The 17,595-nt window shown below is 42.4% G+C and overlaps 1 protein-coding gene across 1 annotated transcript in view; it reads left to right on the top strand.

Moving 5' to 3' along the window:
- PPM1H (protein phosphatase, Mg2+/Mn2+ dependent 1H) overlaps positions 1–17,595 on the top strand; it is a 260,854-nt gene that overhangs the window by 99,253 nt on the left and 144,006 nt on the right. Inside the window, exon 2 of the mRNA XM_042947048.1 lies at positions 5,465–5,630. Coding sequence (XP_042802982.1) covers positions 5,465–5,630 — 166 coding nt within the window. The remainder of the gene's footprint in view (positions 1–5,464; positions 5,631–17,595) is intronic.

The raw sequence follows: 17,595 nt of genomic DNA, 5'->3' as shown, positions 1-17,595 counted from the left end.
GGGTTCAATTGAAGGTGGACAAAGTCCTAAGATGAATTTTGTCACAGGTCTCTCCCAAGGCGAATGCGTCTTCTACGAGATGAAAGAACTGGGTGTAAACTCTTGATTTTTGAAGAGACAGTAGCCACTCTTCCCGTAGATCCTCCCAAGAATCCTCCCACCTGAACTGTAATCCTAACTTCAAATTTTTCCAGTTCTTTATGGATGACCAGAAATCCCCCCCCCCCCCCCAACACACGTAACTTAACAACTCTCATTTAATCCGTGACGTACTGCTCAGGACCTGAGGTTTGTAGAAGTTAAGTGAGTTGACTGGACACTGGCTGTGCCCTCCCTTTACAAAGAACAACAGTGGTGGCTCACTCGCAGAGCTGACAAGAGGCTCAAATGAGTTAATTATCACATGTAAAATGCTAACATCATTCCCTGGCACATAGCTCATTTTCAACAAATGTAGGATACGATTATTACGCCATATTTCAGAAGTAGCAGACTTGATTTCCGTTTCATTCACTCACTGAGCAAACATTGCTTGAGCACCTGCCGTGTGCTGTGTTCGCAGGCAGAATGCCCATGTTCTTAATGGCTATTCTTTATTGCCTCCAGTTCAATTCCAAGGAAGATGTTTTCCCTCTTTGTAGGAAACTGGAAAATGACATCACTAAAGATAGGACATTTCATGGTCCACCAGCATTTTGTTTTGAAGTCTTCAGAATAAGTATCATGTTTAGATGAAGAATGCACATCTTACAGTCATTCCTCTTCATCTCAGGATAGTGCCGACTTCCTGCTGGAGCATAAGACAAGAAGTGAGTGTAGCTACTAATCTGGCTGCTTAGATTAAATAAAGTTATTGAATCTGTTAACATCGCGAAGCTCCTCAGCTTGAGAATAAGAGTTTTTCCCAATTTACTTTTAGAGGAATTGAAGGTTTCACTTACATTTAGTAAACAATATTTAAGTTGAGAGAGGCCAAGCTTTTTAAAGCCAAGGTAAGTTAAGAAGAATTGGGTCTTTGCACTAAAGCTGTGTGGAGTAGGGAGTTTGAAATAGTATAAAATATGGGACAAGAGTTGTGGTTTTTTAAAATTTTTGTTGATGTTTGTTTATTTTTGAGAGCGAGAGAGCGTGCGAGCGGGGAAGGGGCAGAGAGAGAGAGAGAGAGACAAAGAATCCGAAACAGGCTGCATGCTCTGAGCTGTCAACACAAAGCCCGACTCGGGGCTCAAACCCACAAACCACGAGATCATGACCTGAGCCGAAGTCGGACCCTCAACCGACTGAGCCACCCAGGCACCCCAAGAGTTGTGTTTTTTAAAAAAGGCAGTGGCTTTAAATCTTTAACATCTGCATAACAATCAGATATTTGACCCAAGAAGTTTCCAGGGTTGGGGTTGCTGTCTTCCCACCAGGTTGACATTTCTAACTTTTTGGTATCTCATTACTGTCTTTCATAAGCTGTACTCAACGTGAAATGGCAAAGTAAGGCCACCAGTGATTGTTCTGTCACAGTAGTCTGGCTTTGATGAGTCATCGCAGTACAGCCCTCTGAACCAAGTGCCGATAAGAATAGACACACAATAGGAAAATAAAACAACCGAGAGCTGAAGCAGAAATTGCTGGGAGCTCACAAGTGTGTTCGCAGCTCTGCTGTATTTAGCTGTGTGACCTTGTGCATGTCAGGCTCTTCCAGGGCCCCAGGCTTCTCATGCATAAAATAAAGTTTCTAGGGTTTCTTGCTGAAGTTAGGTCAAAGACTTTGGAGTTTAATATCCACTAAGAGAGGTAGGAGATAAAGCCCTTTCAAGATGACCCGGGAGTCAGGATTTGTGTAATTATAGTAGCTTAGTTGACTGTTAGAAAACAGCAGTGGCAGATGAGTCAGCCTGGCAACGTAGCTATTGGAGACCAGTGATGCTTTTTTTGTTACAAAAAGACTTGACTACAGCATAAGTTGAGGTGCCAACGGTCAAGGTGATGCCAAGTTCCGGAAATAGCAGCTAGGATATCGTACAGAGGACAGGATGGAGGGGATGTTTGTCGCGAATTGATTTTCCCAGCCAGACCTCCACTTCGGCTTTCCCTGGAGAAGACGCTCAAGGGAGAGACACAGGGAGTGTAACATCCCCATCCAGCAAATAGTCCACCCCACACATATTGCTTGGGAAGTCACTACCAGTGACTGAGAAGAGGCAGGTGTGCTATTTCAGACCTGCTTCTTCTGCCTTGCTTGGTTCTCCAAGGGTAGATCTGAGAGACTGACTCTAGTGAAAGTTTTTTTGTTTTTTTTTTTTAAGTTTATTTATTTATTTTGAGAGACCGAGAATCCCAAGCAGGCCCTGTACCGTCAGCGTGGAGCCTGATGCAGGGCTTGAACTCAAAACCCATGAGATCGTGACCTGAGCCGAAACCAAGAGTCAGATGCTCAACTGACTAAGCCACCCGGGTGCCCCTAGACAAAGCATGTTTTGTACTAGGCTCGCCAGCTGCAAACCTCTGGACTAAATGTGGACCCCTCTCAAGACGGGCAGATCTAACCCATCCATCCTTCATCCTCCCTCTGGGCCCTTTCTCCAATAGTTAGAGAAGAGGGAGCCTATTCCTGTTTCTGTCGGGCCTGGTACTGAGCTCACCCCATCTGCTTATTCTGTTCCTCCCCACACACTTCAGCTCTGCCCACCACAGGCTGGTGCAAGTCCCCATGTGTCATAGAGGTTGGGTTGAAGGGGGCGGGGTCACAGGAGACCTCATGGTGCATTCCAGCTGTAGCACCTCCTTGCTGTGAAACCTGGAGTAAGTTACTTAGCTCATGTGGTAAGTGTGACAAATTAATAGTCTTCATGCAGGTAGCCACTTTGTACCTTAAACCATATGAAACTACATTTTAACCTAAACCGTATGAAAATTTGCCCTCTTTGAAGGAAAGAGAGTGAAGCTGTGGCAGAAAACTAGGCCTTGATCTTTCCCGACCCCATACCTCCATCAGCAAGTGTGTGTCATAAACACAAGAGGCAGATTTGACGTCACAGATCCCCACCTCCTTACGCAGGCCCCTAGGACAGTGAATTTCAAACTCTGTAAGCAGCAATCTGCTTTTTAAAAACCTTACACAGAAGGGTAGTATGTAAAATGAGTGAAAGTTCTATAACATGTATATATAAGTAATTGCAAACGATGCGTCATTAAAAACAATTCTCCTTCCAATCAAGTGATGTCAATTAAAAAGAAAAGGCTTTTAATGCCGAATATACAGACCATGAACATTTCTGTCTTCATGTGTAACAGTGGGAATGAACTTCTAAATTATTGCGTTTTTTTTTCAAAATGATGTATTTTTAAAAAAAATTTTTATTAAAAAAATTTTTTAACGTTTATTTTTGAGAGGCAGAGAATGAGTGGGGGGGGGGGCAGAGAGAGAGAGAGAGTGAGTCCAGAACAGGCTCCAGGCTCCGAGCTGTTAGCATAGGGCCTGATGCAGGGCTTGAACTCATGAACCATGAGATCATGACCTGAGCTGAAGCTGGATGCTTAATTTCAGCCACCTAGGTGCTCCAAAGAATAAATATAAAGTAAACGTTAAAATAACTGAAGCATGTCTCAAGGTTTGGCAGAAGGATGCTTGAAACACACTCCCTTATTTCTTGGGGCACTCAGGCCCCACATGTGTGCTCTGTTTCCTGTTTGGTTGTGGTGTGTGTGCATTATGGAGACCCATGCAGTTTTCAGTACCAAGAGCCATTTGGTATTAAAAAAAAAAAAAAAAAAAAAAAAAAAAACGGTTACATTTGAATCAGGTCGGCAGCCTGGTTGACAGTATTTCATCAGTGTCAGTTGCTTGTTTTGATATTACACTGTAAGTTGTGAAATAATATTGTTAGGGGAAGGATGCATGAAACTCTTCTGCACTGTTTTTGGAGTTTACTCTGAGTCTATAGTTATTTCAGGATTTAAAAGTAAAAGAAAAAGTACTTGAAAAGGATTATCTATACTTAGGAGGGAGTTGATAGAGTAGTGTATGGATCACACTGACAGAGTGGATCTCCAACCGTCTCACCTTAAAAAAAAAAAAAGCCATCTTTTTTTTTCTTGCCACTGAATTCTGTATCCTCTCTGCACACCCACTCTATCACCTACTGTGACACAGTGGAAGTTTTGAAAAGAAAACCCAGCCAATGGCAAATTAAAGAGAGCTCTCTTTAGGGAGATCTATTTTAGCTGCTAATTAATTACTTAACAAGAAAATGATGCTGAAACCCAAGAGTTCAGTCTGCAGTCACCTGATACAGAAAAGGTATATGAACGATGTGGCATGTTCTTCTTTTTTTTTTTAAATATTATTTATTGTCAAATTGACTAACATACAGTGTGTAAAGTGTGCTGCTGGTTTTGGGGGTAGATTCCCCTGGTTCATCGCAGTGCTCCTCCCATCAAGTGCCCTTCTCAATGCCTATTGCCTATTTTCCCCTCCTCTCGCGCCCCCCATCCACCCTCAGTTTGTTCTCTGTATTGAAGAGTCTTTTGTGGTTTGCCTCCCTCCCTCTGTTTGTAACTATTTTTTCCCCTTCCCCTTCCCCATGACTCCTGTTAAGTTTCTCAAGTTCCACATGTGAGTGAAAACATAGGATATCTGTTCTTCTCTAATTTCACTCAGCCTGACACCTTCCAGTTCCATCCATGTTGCTGCAAATGGCATGATTTCATTCTTTCTCATTGGCACGTAGTATTCCATTGTGTATATAAATGTGGCATGTTCTTCTAATGCGTTCCTATGCTTAAAACATTTAGTAATTAGGCCGAAGCATTATCAAGATGCTATAATATCATATGGTCACATGTCCAAATCAGACTGCCTGAGGCCCAATGCAGTGGCACCTTGTGATGAGCATTATTCCACAGGAGAAAAAAATGAAGGACTAAAGATACTCTTAAAAGAATAAACCTCTGATCCATTCAGTTTTCTGTGTGTAAAGTAAAAGTGGGCATAGCGGTAAAGGAATGTGGTTCTCCGTTCCCTTGGATTTTACGCGTGCTGTAAATTCCTGCACTGCCTTGTTCTCTGTAAGATTGATGATGGGTTTTGCTCTTTATCACTTGGAGAAATGCAACAGAACTCCAGGAGCCTGCCTATCTATCTTCTTTGTAATGGCCAAAAGAGTGATTATCTCCTGTGTTTTGACTAAAATGGATTGGGAGGAGGGGGAGGTTGCTTACATCTGTCAGACACCTGGGAAGGTGAGCTGGGCTCAAAACAATGCTTTAGTAAATGTTTTAGTGTGTGCTAGTGTCATTCCATTTGTAGAAAAATTAGTTTACTCGGGCACAGAACATACCAGGACCATAGGGTCCTGTGTACTGGGTAGAACTTTAGTTTTGTGTCCGTTGTGGAGACCGCCCAGGCTGACCCTTGAGACTGAGCTCTGAGCTTTCCAGAAATCACTGACCACTCCTCTGGCTCTTTCCCCAGGGTTATCAATGCCGGGAAGAGCACATACAATGAAGACCAAGCCAGCTGTGAGGTACTCACTGTGAAGAAGAAAGCAGGGGCCATTACCTCAACCCCGAACAGGAACTCCACTAAGAGACGGTCCTCCCTTCCCAATGGGGAAGGGCTGCAACTGAAGGAGAACTCGGTAAGACCCTCCTTCACCCCCAGTTCTCAGGTGAGAAGAACCTGTGCATTCTGGCCCCACTGTGAGGCGCTTGAGCTGAATTCCGGTCTATAGTGGGAGAGAGAAAGGCAGTGTCCCCAGAGTTAGTGGGCTGGTGGGTCTGTATTCCAGGTATCGCACAGTCAAAGCTAAAGGTGACACATGTGTGAAGAGCTGGTGTTTATTAGGTTCTTAACGCTTAGAGTAAATAAAACACCCACATCATCTCTAGGCTTTGGTGCAAGAAATAGTGTATATAATGTTTGGTGGTTGTAAAGGAGCCACTTCAAGGTTTTTGTGAAGGAGGTGGGATGGAGGGATGCAAGTAACCCTAGCCATTGGCTTACAGCCCTGCCATGGCTTTGCTCCCTTCTTCCCCTTGCCTGTCTGTTAGCGTTGTCCAGTGGGAGCCCCTCCCTGATGCTCTTCCAGATTAGTACTTGTTTTAATTGGCCTAAAGCCCTTGCATCCCATGGGGCAGCCCTGTAGACTGAATGCCCTATTGACAAACCACAAAGTGTCTCTCCTTTCTTCAGTTTCTAGAGAATAAAGCAGATACTCTCAGAAAATTCTTTCTTTCTTTTCTTTTTGTTAAGTAGGCTCTGTGCAGCTCTTGATTGAACTCACAACCCTGAAATCAAGACCTGCACTGAGACCAAAAGTTGGATGCTTAACCAACTGAGCCACCCAGGCAGCCCCTCAGAAAGTTCTGAAGAAACCCTCAGAAAAGTATAGGGAGTAATCCGTACTCTGTCCACCAGCACATTATTTAGCTTACAGAAAAGAAACATTGAATGAGATGATCCAAATGTGACTTTTTCTTCTAATACTCAAGGATATTTTTGTATATACATTTTTATAGGATTTTAAAGGTTCTAGGAATCTCTTCTCAGGGTCAGCAACAGCATCCTGTTGCATTTACACTTACGGACTAAGACTACTGATTTATTTTGTTCATACTAGTTCAACTTAGAGTTGAAACACAGTGACCCATGGAGTCTCATCGGCAATTCTTGTGTTCAAAGCTGAAGGAAGCACTGATGGGGCTTTTCCCAAAGAGCCAAAGTCCAGGACTCAGATGGGCAGTAAAGAATAATAATGGTTAAGGGCACAGGCTCTGGAGCGGGGTATGGTTCAGAGTGGTCCATCCCAGTCTGTCACTTATTAAACCATTTAATTTTAGGATATTTATTCTTTGAGCCTTAGTTTTCTATAAAAAGGAGTAATAATAGTACCATCAAGTATGGTAGGAAAGAGACTGATTAGAAGTATGAAATCAATTGTCCATGGAAATGTTGAGCCAGAGTCATAATTAATAAATCCTTGATATATGTGAGCAGTTATCCTGTAGTCAGTCCCACTTCTGTGATTCTCTGTGGATAATGTCCACTGAATTTGTACCTTTACCCATTTGTAAATTGGCGATCACACAATTTTCCTTCATATCTATGTGATAGGATTGTTTTGAAGATGAGTTATTACGGAAAAGTGCTCAGAGAATGTGAGATATTAATGATAGTAAGACATGGGTGCCAGTGACTTAATGTTGCTCTCTCTACCCCCGATAGTCTCCCCTGCCACTGAGATGTGAAGTGATTCTGTAAAAATTAGTCCGCATGGAGGGGTGCCTGGGTGGTTCAGTGGGTTAAATGTTCCACTTCGACTCAGGTCATGATCTTGTGGTTCGTGAGCTCAAGCACTATACATCGGGCTCTGTGTTGACAGCACAGAGCCTGGAACCTGCTTCGGATTCTGTTGTCTCCCTCTCTCTCTGCCCCTGCACCACTTGTACTCTGTCTCTCTCTTTCATAAATGAATGAACATTAAAAAAATTTAAAAAAAAATGAGTCAGCGTTGACATTTGGCCCAAGACCAGTTGATGATGTCATTTTCCCTTGGTGCTAAGTTCCTCCCAGAAATGGAGCCAGGAGTAGCTTTTTAACTTCCTTTCCTTGAGAACAGTGAAACCAGTGCATAAGCACTTTAGGATGGAGCCACGAACCTCCCCTGAGACAGTCCTGAATCTCTGGGGTCCATGTTCTAGGAGGCAGCACAGAGGTGCCAAGCAGAGTGGACACATCCCGTCCCTTCTATTTCCGCTTCAGCTACAGCAGCTTTACTTCCAGCTGCCATACATATTAGGCTTTAATATTTATTAGAGTTTCAGGCAAGAGATGTGCTGCCTTTTTTTTAATTGTGGGAAAATATACATAACATAAAATTCACCATTTTACCATTTTTTTAGCTGTCCAGTTTAGTGGCATTAAATACATTCTTACCATTACTACCATCCACCTCTAGAGCTTTTTCTGAAATTGAAGCTCTCTACCCATTGAGCCCTAACCCCCATTCTTCCCCACTCCCCGCCCCTGGCAACTACCATTCTACTTTTTGTTTGTATAAATTTGACTACTCTAGGTATCTCGTGTAAGTGGAATCATACAATATTTGTCACTTTGTGTCTGTTTTATTTCACTTATAATGTATTCAAGGTTCATCCATGTTGTAGAATGTGTCAGAATTTTATTCTTTTTTTTTTAAGTTTATTTATTTATTTTGGGAGAGAGAGAGAGAGCCCATAAGTGGGGAAAGTGCAGAGAGAGAGAATCCCAAGCAGGCTCCATACTGTCAGGTGGAGCCTGACGTGGGGCTTGAACTCATGAGCCATGAGATTATGACCTGAGCCGAAATCAAGAGTGGAATGCTTAACTGACTGAGCCACCCAGGTGCCCCTCCTATTCAGTCTTAATAGAGAATAAAATTCTGAGGGGTGCCTGGATGGCTCAGTCAGTTAACCGTTCCACTCTTGGTTTCGGCTCAGGCCATGATCTCATAGTTCGGGAGACCGATCCTCGTGTCTGGCTCAGCACTGACAGTGTGAAGCCTACTTTGGATTCCCTCTGCCTTTCTCTCTGTCTCTTTCTCAAAATAAATAAACTTTAAGAAAAAAAAAAGACTGAATAGTATTCCACTGTTTGTGTAACAGTAAACCATTTTGTTTATTAATTTGACCATCAGTGGACACTTCTATCTTTTGACTATTATGAATAATATTGCTATAAACATGGGTCGGCAGATAACTGTCAGTCCCTGATTTCAGTTCTTTTGCCTGTCTGCGCAGAGTGGAACTGCTGGATGATAAGGTAATTCTATTTAATTTTTTGAGGAACGGCCATACTGTTTCCCACAGCACTACACCATTTTACATTCCCACTAGTAATGCACAAGAGTTCCAGTTTCTCCATATCCTTACCAATGTTTGTTGATTTCTGGTATTTTTGGTTTTTTTGTTTTGTTTTGTTTTGTTTTTAAGTAGCCATTCTAATGGATGTGACATGGTATCTCATTGTGGCTTTTTTGCCCTATGATTATTGACGTTGAACATCTTATGTGCTTGTTGGACAGATAGGTCTTATTAAAAGAAACATCAATTGTTCTTTGTTCAATATTTATTTGTTCTATATTTGAGTCCTTTGCTCGTTTTTAAATTAGGCTGTCGGTCATGTTGTGGATTGCACTGCTTTTTAAAAGCTTGAAAACCGTGACTTGCTGGGCCAGGTAAACCAATAAGCACTTGCTGCATACCGGGAACTAGATGCTGAGGATTTCTCAAGGAATAAAATTGACTAGAATCCTTACCTTCGCGGAACTTACATCCATTGAAGGAGACAAACAGTACAATGTATCCCATGGCAGATAACAAATGCTATGGAGAAAAGCAAAGCAGAGGTGCAGGAATACAGGAGGGGTGAGGTGCATGGGTGGTTAAAGAAGGTGCCACTGAGGTGACGTTTGGGCACAGACTGAAAAGTGCAGTTACTTGGAGGAAGAGCTTTCTGACATTCTAGACACCTGCAAGGCCCCTGAGGCAGGAATAGGCCTGGTGTTCTCCAGAATCACCAAGGAGGCTCATGTGGCTAGAGTGGAGAGAACGAAGTCTGGGTTGCAGGAAATGTCAGAAAGGCGATGAGAATGGGGGGAGGGGAGCCTCCAGTAGGACTTTGAAGGCCATTATCAGAACTTGAGTTTCTACTCTGAACGAACTTGAGTTTCTACTCTGAACTTGAGTTTCTACTCTGAACGAACTATTTGCTAGCAGGGCACACCAGCCATACTGCTTAAAAGAAGCCATTTAGAAGACATCCCTTAACTCAAATATGGTGGCACGTAGAAAAGATATTGATAGCGTAGGGTGCAGGACAAATCCCCTGCAGGAGACCAGGTGGATCAGCCCCTCATTGCCTGTGAGTCTGTTCCTTTACCTACCGAACATGTCTTGAGCACTGAGTCTGCCTTGGGGATTGGGAGGTGAACCCAGTGAGGTTCCAGTCCTCCCGGAGCTGAGCTGAGGAGGGAGAAAGAGTCAGTAACTGGCAGCAACACAATGCAGTGAGTTTTAAGAGAAAGATTTTAAAAATCCAGGTTATATGGAAGCCTAACTCAGGTGGGTTACCAGTGGTTTCGGGAACAACAGAGGAGAAGGAATGGGTCAGTTGAGGGATGCTTCCTGGAGAAAGTGACATTCGAGCTGTCGTTTAAGAAAGTGAATACGAATTGACCAAGCAAATACGAGAAAGGGGAGATTTCGACAGGGAACATGCATATGCAAAGACAGGTTGGCACGAGAGCACATGATGCATGTCTTCTAGTATCCTGAGGCACCTGTGATCGTTCGGAGGGTGATAAGACAGAAACAACAAGCAGGTTCATACACAAGAACCATTTAATGCCCTAATCTGGAATTTGAACCAAATGACATTAGACAAGGGTATGATGGAATCAAGACCATGAGGGCAGTGGGAAGGCTGACTTGGGAAGGCTCAGGAGCAAACCTGGGACTGAGGAGACTGGCTCACGCAGAAATGTGAGGGAGAAATGATGAAAGCTTGAAATAAGGCTGTGATTGGAGCAAGGGGCAGGCTCAGAAGAGATAAGGTGAGACATGCAGTAGATAGGACCAGATGACCTAGTGCATAGGGCAGGGAGGAGGCGAGATGCCAGGTTTCAGCCACTGGGTGCTGGTCCTTGAAGATGAAGCGCTGGGTCGGGCACAGGTTGGAAGGTGAGGGGGGTGGGCAGAAATGGTGAGTTCTGGGTATTCTAAACTTCCAGGTAGAAGTGTTTTGTAGGGAGTTAGAAATAAAGGTTTGGAGCTCAGGAGCATATCCTAGGGAGGCTTAGATATTAGGAATTTCCAGCCCAAAGAAGTTTCAAGAAGACGGGAGCCCCAGTGAGGTTCAGTAGCTCTGCCATGGGCACAGAGAGATAAGATAGGGCCAAGAACGATAAGGATGAAAAAAATGGGCAAATACCATTGGAAGCAAGAAGTGGGACAACCGGATAAATGATGGCATCATTATTTCAGGTGCAGACAGAGAGTTGACAGGCATTGAGGGTGACAAAAGGAAGACACATGGGCTTTCTGTAGCACGTGATACGTGTGACTAATTTCTCCTTCCTTCCTTGAATTCTCACCTCCAGTCAATTTTGTAAAGCCAAAATGACCATTTCCAGAAGACTACTTTCGTGTCTAATATCACCTTCATCTTACTCGGAGGTTGAAGAAAATCTAAAATGTGCTACTAAAGTTTACAGATGATGACATTTCTTATACCGAATGCCATCTGGGCAGCTGGGTAGCAATAAGATGATTTTTTTTTTCCTTCCTACAGATAGTCACTGATGGGGATAAAAATTTTTTTATTTTTTTATTTTTGAGTGACCGTGTGCAAGCAAGCCAGGGAGGGGGAGAGGGAGAGAGAGAATCTGAAGCAGGCTCCACGCTCAGTGCGGAGCCCTGTATGCGCCTCTGTCTCATGACCGTGAGATCATAACCTGAGCCGAAATCAAGAGTCGGATGCTTCACCACCTGGGCCACCCAGGTGCTCCTAATTGGTATAAAAGTTTTAAGGCAACTTTAATCCACCCCTCATGCCAGTTCACAGAAAATTATTGTATCCTATTGGTACAGGCGATCTTTTTAGCCAAAGAACTCAAATTAATCCTCCTGTTTTAAAACACGCTTAAAGAAAATTTGGTGGAGAAAATCATGTCCGCTATGTTTTGCCTCTCCTGGCTTCCATGACGCATTGACCGAAGGAGTGTTGTCTCCTCCAGTGCTTGCTGAGTTGTTGACGGCAGCGCCTTACAGAAAACCACAAATGAATTTCAGGTTCCATCCACAAATCCAGGAATATGTTGGGAGCTAAAGAAGCAATGTTTGAAAGAAGCCACAAAACTTAAAAGAGATACAAATGAAAGAGTTGCAAAGCGTTCTGCTCTGCAGTAGTTAGTTTAGCCTGAAGAAGTGGAAGGGATGTGGTTGAATCATTGTGTTCTGTGCAAAATAGTAATCCATTTTTTTTTAAATGGAGAGTTTAGCGATATAGTGAAGAAACCATTTCTTTTTTAAGGAATACGGAAGAGAAATTTTTTTTTTAACGTTTATTTATTTTTGAGACAGAGACAGAGCATGAACGGGGGAGGGTCAGAGAGAGGGAGGCACAGAATCTGAAACAGCTCCAGGCTCTGAGCTGTCAGCGCAGATCCTGATGCGGGGCTCGAACTCACGGACCGCAAGATCATGAGTCGTTCGCTCAACCAACTGAGCCACCCAGGCACCCCTGAGAAATTTTGAGGTCTCTGGTGAAGTGGGTATGATCTAGAGAAGGCTATTTTCTGCAATGTGTTCAGGGTGGAAGTTTCCTGTGCCAGGATCACATTGAGTGGTTTACATGTTAGGAGCCGTGATCCCGCAGACAGGCAGGCAGGAAATAGGTAACTGTGTGGCAGTGTGCAAGCCTCCTGGCATTCCTGTGCCTCTGATTATTTGGGGTCATAGGGTGGGTGGCAAGGATAGAAGAGAATCTAAAATGCCAGCATTTCCAAAGGACGATCTCAAAAGATAGTCTCTTGGGAAGGATGCTGTAAGCTTTTTGAGGGCAACACGTTGTTCAGCAGCCTCCTGCCTGCCTCCCACTGCAGGCATTTTAATTCACCAGATCAAGGTTTCTAGGAACTAATCACCATTACTAGGCTTCCTTTGCTTTGAGAGGTGTTAGGCAGTCTTTATTTACCATACTGTGTCCCTTGCAAGTGAAAGCGTAACTTTTCCAAACGCTTTTGCTTTTCAGTTCCCAGGTACATGGTCGTCCTAGGAATGAGGTAAAAAGAAGAGAATGCTAGGTGACTTCTCTGGGGAGGGAGAAAAAGTTCACTCTTGGGGGCATCTTAGAGCCTTCGTATCAATAAGCTCCTGTTCTTCTCCAAGTTCTGTGGGTGGTATATAGGGCATTGTGGCAACAACCAGGACATTTCCCCCCTACATCTGACTGCGTGTTTGGAACAGATCGTTTCTGGCTGAAGACTAGACTGTGGATACATGCATTCCAAGTCTATTTCCTTAGGAGCACCCTTCTGGTGTTTAATTTAGTCAAAACAAGTCAGAGAATGTGGTTTCAGTATCTGTTAGTTCAGGGTCCAATTACAAGAACAGAAGATGGCTGTGTCCACCCCGTGGCCAAGCTCATCAGCAGGGGAGAGAAACCTGATTGTCTTTCTCAATGGAGGATAGGACGTTACTGTGGGAATTCAAGGCAAGTAGAATCGGATTGGGATGGGGAGAGGTAAAAGGGAAATGAGAAGGGGCTATTTCAACTCTCTGCACGGAAGATACGCCATTCTTTTCATTTGTTTTCTGTAAGAAGGACTCCGTCATGCCACAGAGCCTTAAATGAAGGTAGCTTGTGGTTCCACGGTGGCAGCCTTTCTGGAATATTTGGCCATCATTTGGCAGTCTGCTTTCTGTAGTGATGTCAGCTATAAAAAACAAGAGGAGGAACCCTGTATTTTTCTCCTTGTATTTATTATGCTAAACTTTCCCTCCTTAGTTAAGGTCTTTGTTTTGTGCAAGTCAAGAAAACATAACCTTTCTCTTTACCTCCTTAGATTTTCTGAAGCAGGAGTACAGTGGTTTCTCTCAAAACTCTTATCTCTTGCTTCCAGGGACAAGAACTCTTGACAGTGATTAAGAAGGGTAACTTTACAACGAGGCTGATGTCAGTTAGAGTGACTTTACAGTTCTCTCCTCGGGGGGTTGGTTTTCCTCAAGACCAGGTCTGTCCAAGATGTCCATAGTGGCCAGGAGTGCAATTCCAGCTTGGTTCGCCAACAGATTTTTCCCACCGTGGCACATCTTAAGGCTAAAGGAAAATAAATGGAAATGTTTCCTTGTTTCGCTTGTAATTTGATTTCCTCACAACTTAAGATGGGAAGAACATTGGCAAGAGCGGTAACCTCTTGAGAATCCTTCTTCTTCCTTCCTTTCTGTTTTTTTTGTTTTTTTTTTTTTTAATACAATACTCAGCATTCGTGTGCCAGATGCGATCTGATCTCAGTCCTTTGCCCAGTATTGATTCATTGAACCTGATAACGTGTACATATGTATTATCATTCTCTTTATTTTACTGATGAAGAAATTGAGGCACGGTGATGTAAAGTGTAAAGCTTGGAGTCAACCCAGGCAATCTGGCCTCTTGAGACAGGCTGCCTCTTTATCCATTAGCTGTTGCGACACGTGTCAGGGAAACCTCCTTGGAAAAGGCTGAAATAAAGGAGGAATAACTCCTAATGATGGGTACAATTTAGTACTAAATATCTTCTCATTTCTATTATGATTTCTCTTTTGATTTAGAAGTTATTTAGTGCTCTTTCCCATCAGCCCAGAAACTGGATAACAGCTCTCACTCTGGTGAAAGACAGAATGGAAATGAAATGGTGTATCATCTTAATGTCCTTAGAATCCACCTTTTCTTGCTAACTTCTAGAAAAACCAGTGTTGGCATGAAACCATGGCAAGAAGAAAAAGCCTTCTGAATAACAATGTGTGTCTAAGTTTAAATCCTTTTGCTCCACTTACTAGATGTTAGTTACCTCATGCAAGTGAGTTGACCTCTCAATGCCTCTGTTCCATATGGGGGATATTAGCTCCTACCTCATAGGGTTGTTTAAACTAAATGAGTTAAAAATATGAGAAGTGTTATTGTGCCTCACGTGTCGTAAGTGCTCAGTTAATATTATCTGTTCTAATAGTGGAGTTTGTAGCACATTTCAATATTATTTCCCATTACTTATGTTTTTACTGTAACCTAATTTAGGGAGAGGTTTTTGATGTATTAAATAATAATTTGAGAACATTCCTGAGCTAGTTTTTGAGTCTAGAATAAAATAAACACAACTTAGCCAAAACTGTCACAAACTTCATATGTCTTAGCTGTCAGAAATTACTGCTTATTTACTAGTGTTTTTAAAATGGGACAGAATGAAAACAAATAAAATGGAACAGAAACAGCAAGTGTTGGTGAGGATGTGAAGCAAAAAGAACCCCCGTGCACTGTTGGTGGGAATGTACACTGGGGAAGCCACTGTGGAAAACAGTATAGAGGTTCCTCAAAAAATTAAAAATAGAATTCCCATATGATCCAGTAACTCCGGTACTGGGTATTTACCCAAAGAAAACGAAATCATGAATTTGAAAAAGTTGAAAAAGTACAGGCTTCCCTATGTTTATTGCCGTGTTATTTACAATAGCCAAGATACGAAAGCAGCCCAAGTCTCCCTCGACAGATGAATGGATCAAGAAGCTGTGGTATATACATATACAAGCAAATACTACTCAGCCATAAAAAAGAATGAGACCTTGACATTTGCAACAGCATGGACGGACCTAGAGGGTATTATGTTAAGTGAAATAAGTCAGTCAGAGCAAGACAGATAACCATATGATTTCACTCATGTGGAATTTAAGAAAACAAATGAACAAGCAACAAAGAAACAAACAAAAGACTCAAGTACAAAGAATCAACTGGTGGTTCCACCAGAGGGGAGGTGGGTAGGGAGAATGGGTGAAATAAAGAGGGTTAAGAGTACACTTATCTTGATGAGCACTGAGTAATGTGTACAATTGTTGAATCGTTGTATTATACATCTGAAATATAATGTGTTTGTGTATGTGAATTATACTTGAATAAAGAATTGTTAATTAAAATTTTTTTTAAATAAAAATGTTATAAAGGGACTAAATTGCCATTCAGAAACAAAAACCAAACTTACAAATGTATCCTGCATCTTACTGTCTCATAAAATGAGGAATTGAAACAAAGAAATCAGCATTTCATGTAGTCAGATCCTGAGGAGGAAGCAGTGCTCACTTAAGTATATGAAATTAAGCATTCTTTCCTTCTGGGGCACACAACATCTTAGTAATTTACTCAAAAAGAGGTATGGTAAAACATAAAGTATGCTGCAAGGGCATGATGGCAAGCACACAGCACCAGAGGCTGGGCCCTGGCAATGACGTTCATGGAGTTCCTCCAATCTCCTGCATGTGCTTGGTCATTAGCTTTTCTCCCTTGGCTGTGTTACCCTGAGCATCAGTACTGGGGATTTCAATCAAGCACTGTGGATGAAATGCCTGAAACACATCCTTTAGACTCTGAATTATCATCTTCGTTGTGATACCTTGAAAACTGGCCAGAAACTATGGATATCAACCATATAGTAGCTTAGAGTGGGGAATGAGAAGAGTATGGCAACTCTCTGATGGCCCAACCGGAAAGAGTGGTCCTCCTTCGGCTGGAAGAAAGGAGGGAGGAAGAAAGCACATCCTGTGCTCGTATTAAGCCTTGTGTAAAGTCAACCATGGGATTTAACCCGAAGTGGGATTTCCACCTTTCTGGTACTCACTTCCTATTGTGCACATGGCCCCTCCTTAGATTTTCTGAATTCCAGAACTGTTTGGTGTAGGGAAGGGAATACGTGTATCGAATGAGCTGAGTTGCTTTTATCTTCAGGGAAGACAGGTAAGAGGAGACACCACTTATTTCCCTTGAAAACTATCTAGAGTAGCAGTCTCCAAACCATCAGTTAAAGACCATTTTTTGAGGAGCACCTGGCTGGCTCAGTCTGTTAAGTGTCCCACTTCAGCTCAGGTCATGATCTCCCAGGTTGTGAGTTGGAGCCCTACCTCAGGATCTGCGCTGACAGCTCAGAGCCTGCTTGGGATTCTGTCTCCTTCTCTGCCCCTCCCGTTTGTGCACGCGCTCTCTCTCTCTTACTCTCAAAAATAAAAAACATTTTAAAAACTTATTTTAAAGAATATGACAATTTCTTGAGTATGTACCCCCAACAAATTTAATGATATGTAACTATGCTACTAGATATCCATACATATATTTAGTAATTATAAAAATATATTAAATATTTTTAAAATAATGTAAAGGCAGTAAAGATGAAAAGACAACATTTTAAAATAACAACAGCTACCAATCATGGGGTTCCTATTATATGCCAGGCATTGTTCTCTTTTCCCCACAGTAACTCATTTATTGTCTTGCCAAGAGCAAAGACTTCATGTTCCCATTAGCTAATACCTCAAGGCAGAATTGATCATGAACAATAGCAAGTATAATTCCATATTTCATCTGTCTCTTTGAGCATGTCAGATACTTTTGATTAGAATGATGATTGCTGTTGTCAGATGTGACTAGATTTTCATTACTTGGGGTAAGATGTGCCAGCTGTGACATGTTCTTATTTGTCATGTTTTCCATCTGTTTCTATGCAGGAATTTTTTTTAAAAACCTGTTGTCCACTTGGTGAGGGATGGTTTAGTTAAAAACTTAGTCATATAATGCACAAGACCACTCAGTTGGGGGCACACGTATCAAGCAATGAGTTACAATATGCCAAAGCCAGTGTATGCATGAGGGCACCACTGTTCCATGCTTGAGACAACACAAAGTTGTATGTACTTACACACCACGTGAGGGCGCCAGTGGCAGTCTCTAGGAGAAACACTGGCAAAGCTGAGGTTCTTCTCCAGCTTTAGGAGAAAACACATGAAAAAAGTTATCATTTTCCTCTTACATGCTAGCTGAGCATTTTTTTA

The sequence above is a fragment of the Panthera leo genome, chromosome B4 (genome assembly GCF_018350215.1).
Source record: "Panthera leo isolate Ple1 chromosome B4, P.leo_Ple1_pat1.1, whole genome shotgun sequence".
In the NCBI taxonomy this organism is placed as follows: domain Eukaryota; kingdom Metazoa; phylum Chordata; class Mammalia; order Carnivora; family Felidae; genus Panthera; species Panthera leo.
Note: the sequence above shows the minus strand (reverse complement) of the source record. Positions and strands in the feature narration are given on the sequence as shown.